This window comes from Rutidosis leptorrhynchoides, chromosome 2 (genome assembly GCF_046630445.1).
Source record: "Rutidosis leptorrhynchoides isolate AG116_Rl617_1_P2 chromosome 2, CSIRO_AGI_Rlap_v1, whole genome shotgun sequence".
NCBI lineage: Eukaryota > Viridiplantae > Streptophyta > Magnoliopsida > Asterales > Asteraceae > Rutidosis > Rutidosis leptorrhynchoides.
The window spans coordinates 454,290,436-454,294,247 of NC_092334.1; the positions used below are offsets into that span (position 1 = coordinate 454,290,436).

The 3,812-nt window shown below is 36.1% G+C and overlaps 2 protein-coding genes across 2 annotated transcripts; both read left to right on the forward strand.

The window, feature by feature from the left end:
* The first annotated feature begins 813 nt into the window (after window positions 1-813).
* Window positions 814-1,242, forward strand: LOC139889296 (uncharacterized mitochondrial protein AtMg00820-like). The gene has a single exon (XM_071872256.1). The coding sequence runs from the start codon at window positions 814-816 to the stop codon at window positions 1,240-1,242; it is 429 nt and encodes a 142-aa protein (XP_071728357.1).
* Window positions 1,243-1,758: 516 nt separating this feature from the next.
* Window positions 1,759-2,391, forward strand: LOC139889297 (secreted RxLR effector protein 161-like). Its single transcript, XM_071872257.1, has one exon. The coding sequence runs from the start codon at window positions 1,759-1,761 to the stop codon at window positions 2,389-2,391; it is 633 nt and encodes a 210-aa protein (XP_071728358.1).
* The last annotated feature ends 1,421 nt before the right edge of the window (window positions 2,392-3,812 follow it).

Genomic DNA, 3,812 nt, shown 5'->3' on the forward strand with positions numbered 1-3,812 from the left:
GAACAAAAAGTATGTAATAACTTTTATTGATGATGCATCTAGATATTGTTATGTGTATTTAGTGCATACAAAAGATGAAGCTCTCGATAAATTTAAAATTTATAAACAAGAAGTAGAGTTACATAAAAATGAATTAATAAAAGTTTTGCGTACTGATAGAGGTGGTGAGTATTATGATCTAGTTTATTTTCAATCTACTGGTATAATACATCAAACCACGGCTCCTTACACACCACAGCAAAATGGTGTGGCAGAGAGGAAGAATAGAACGTTGAAGGAAATGGTTAATTCCTTGTTATCCTATTCTGGTTTAAGTGAAGGATTTTGGGGTGAGGCTATGTTGACAGCCTGTTATTTATTGAATAGAACTCCAAATAAAAAGAGTAAAAATACCCCTTATGAAATATGGCATAAAAAGGTACCAAATTTAAGTTATCTCAAAGTTTGGGGTTGTCGAGCGGTTGTGAGACTCACTGAACCTAAAAGGAAAAACTTGGGTGAAAAAGGTATAGATTGTATTTTCATTGGGTATGCTGAGCATTCCAAGGCATATAGATTTTATGTTATAGAATCTAATGACTCTTTATCAATTAACACTGTGATAGAGTCTAGAGATGCAATATTTGATGAAAATAGATTTACGTTTATACCTAGAACTAGGGATATGATTCAGAAATTCCTCACCAATGATTCAAATCAAGCGAGTGATGTTCCTGAATCATCAGTACGTAGAAGGAGTTCTAGACCTAAGAAAGCTAAGTCTTTTGGATCTGATTTTCATCTATATTAGTTGAAGGAAAAAGGGATGGGACTATGTCTCAACATCAATATTGTTTTATTGCTGAAGGAGATCCAAGGACTTTTAGTGAATCCATGGCATCTAGGGATGCTAATTTATGGAAAGAAATGATTCAGGATGAGATTGATTCAATTTTGCATAATGATACCTGGGTTTTGGTTGATTTACCTCCTGGCTGTAAATCTTTAGGTTGTAAATGGATCCTCAAAAGGAAGATGAAAGTGGATGGTACTATAGATAAGTACAAAGCTAGATTGGTAATCCAAGGATTTAGGCAAAAGGAAGGTATTGACTTTTTTGATACCTATGCTCCTGTTGCTAGAATTTCTACTATTAGATTGTTGTTAGCTCTTGCAGCTATACATAATCTTGTAATTCATCAAATGGATTTGAAAACTGCATTCTTAAATGGTGATTTGGATGAGGAGATTTACATGAAATAACCTGAAGGATTTGTGATGCCTGGAAATGAAAATAAGGTGTGCAAACTGAAGAAGTCATTGTATGGTTTGAAACAAGCACCTAAACAGTGGCATCAAAAGTTTGATGATGTGATTTTGTCTAATGATTTTGCAATAAACCAAGCTGATAAGTGTGTATATAGCAAATTTGATAATTCCGGTAAAGGAGTTATAATTTGTCTATATGTAGATGACATGTTGATTTTTGGTACTGATCAACACTAAGTTGATACAACCAAAAAGTTTTTATCATCTAGTTTTGAAATGAAAGACATGGGGGAGGCTGAGGTGATTCTTGGTATTAGAATCAAACGAGGAAACAATGGAATTTTAGTTTCTCAATCTCATTATATTGAGAAGATCTTGAATAAGTTTCATTTTGAAAATTGTTCACATGTTACTACTCCTATGGATCCTACTATTAAGCTATAGCCTAATAAAGGATATCCAGTATCTCAGCTTGAATACTCAAGAGCTATAGGATCTCTTATGTATGCCATGATAAGTACTAGGCCTGATATAGCATTTGCTGTAGGAAAGCTTAGTAGATATACTAGTAATCCTAGCTCAGTTCATTGGCAAGCTTTAAATCGAGTATTTAAGTATTTAAAAGGAACTATGGATTATGGTTTGTTTTACAGTGGATTTCCTTCGGTGATAGAAGGTTATTCAGATGCTAGCTGGATCACTAATATGGAGGATCACTCCTCTACAAGTGGTTGGGTTTTTCTTCTTGGAGGAGGTGCCATTTCTTGGGCATCCAAGAAACAAACGTGTATTACAAATTCAACGATGGAGTCTGAATTTGTAGTGTTAGTTGCAGCTGGTAAAGAAGCTGAGTGGCTTAGGGATTTGAGTTATGAAATTCCGTTATGGCCCAAACCGATATCCACCATATCTATCAGATGTGATAGTGCTGCTACCTTGGCTAAAGCTTATAGTCAGGTGTACAATGGGAAGTCTAGACATTTAGGTGTTAGACATAGCATAATTCGTGAGCTCATTATGAATGGTGTGATATCTGTGGAGTTTGTGAAAACTGATTTAAATTTAGCCGATCATTTAACCAAAGGGTTAGCTAGAGATCTTGTGCACAAGTTGGCTAAAGGGATGGGTTTAAAGTCCACTTGAAATCTTTCATATTAAGATACCCAATTCCCATCTAATATAGTATTAGATGCTGAATTCAATGTGGAAAGCTTAATATCTAAAGATTGGAACACATTATTCATTAAATCCCAAGGTATGTGTTCAGTGTAGCGACCCCGACAAATCGTCAAGTGACGGCGTCGGCTACGTGGGTCCCATTACCTGATTATAAGTCTTTAAGATAACGTTTGACCAAAATATGTCGCCTTCATTTCAAAATAAAGATTGCTTCAAAGTTTACAAGAATTGTTCAACCAAAAGTTAAGTTACAACGTTATAGATACGATTGAAATCTAGGCGACACGGTTTAAAGTAAAGTCAAAAGACGCTCCATGAAATGCATGTATACTCGACATCCAATGCAAGTATCAAATAATGAGCGGAAGCATGTATCATGTATCGTTCAAGGACCTGAGAAAAACATAGAAATCTGTCAACGAAAACGTTGGTGAAATCATAGGTTTAAGTAAGTAAGTACAAGTGAACCACAAGATTTGCATCAATGAAATAATAGTAATACATTCCAAAAGTTTGTTTCACGAGCACCCAATTATCAAAGCTTAACATTCCTTCCATTGTATACCCCATCACTTAGTGCTAGAACAAACACTGTTTCTCGAAAATATATTTCATTCGTAAACGGTAGCGAACCGTTTGAATGAGGGTTTGTCAAACCCATATGGATCCATACAACATAAGTTCTCGCTTACACCCGGCAAGTGTAACTAATGATAATCGAATTGAGGATTTTGTTCTAAACTCGTATGTAGAATGTTTGTTTTCCCGTTCTTGTGTTCACTTAGTTCAAAAGAATCGTTTATGTTTTCTCATCCCAAATATAAGTTCAAAAAGAGTAAAAGTGGGACTATGATCTCACCTCGAGTGCACGAGTATAAAAGTACTTCGCAAAGTAAACGTGTGCATGAAAGTTGCTTAGCCTTGACCTAAACAAGTAAGTTGTATCAATTTACCGGTTACGACACAATGTCGGGTGAAATGTGCTCAATTAGTCCTATGGCTCGTTACGACTCGATTATGTAGCATGTGAATCAAATTGTCAAGTTTCATGCAAGATACAAGTACAGAAACAAGTTAGGAAGGTTGCATAATCATTTGGTTAAGTTTGACAAAAAGTCAAACTTTGGTCGGTCAAAGTCAACGAAAGTCAACACGTTCGGGTCGGGTCCCGAACTATTTTTCTGAGGTTTTTAATCATATATGAGCATGTTAGAACAAGTTTCATGTGAATCGGAGGTCCATAGTATGCCAAACATTTTTCGTAATTTGGACATGGTGGTCAGAACCTGACCACGGCTTATGTCGCGCCGCGACATAAGCTGGCCGCGCCGCGGCATTAGCCGTGTGCTGGTACCTGGTCAGTCTCAATTGTTCAAGTCCCAAAT

Bases quoted from the DNA above. Each gene is read 5' to 3' on its own strand.
- LOC139889297 (XM_071872257.1), top strand. From the start codon at position 1,759: ATGATAAGTACTAGGCCTGATATAGCATTTGCTGTAGGAAAGCTTAGT.
- LOC139889296 (XM_071872256.1), top strand. From the start codon at position 814: ATGTCTCAACATCAATATTGTTTTATTGCTGAAGGAGATCCAAGGACT.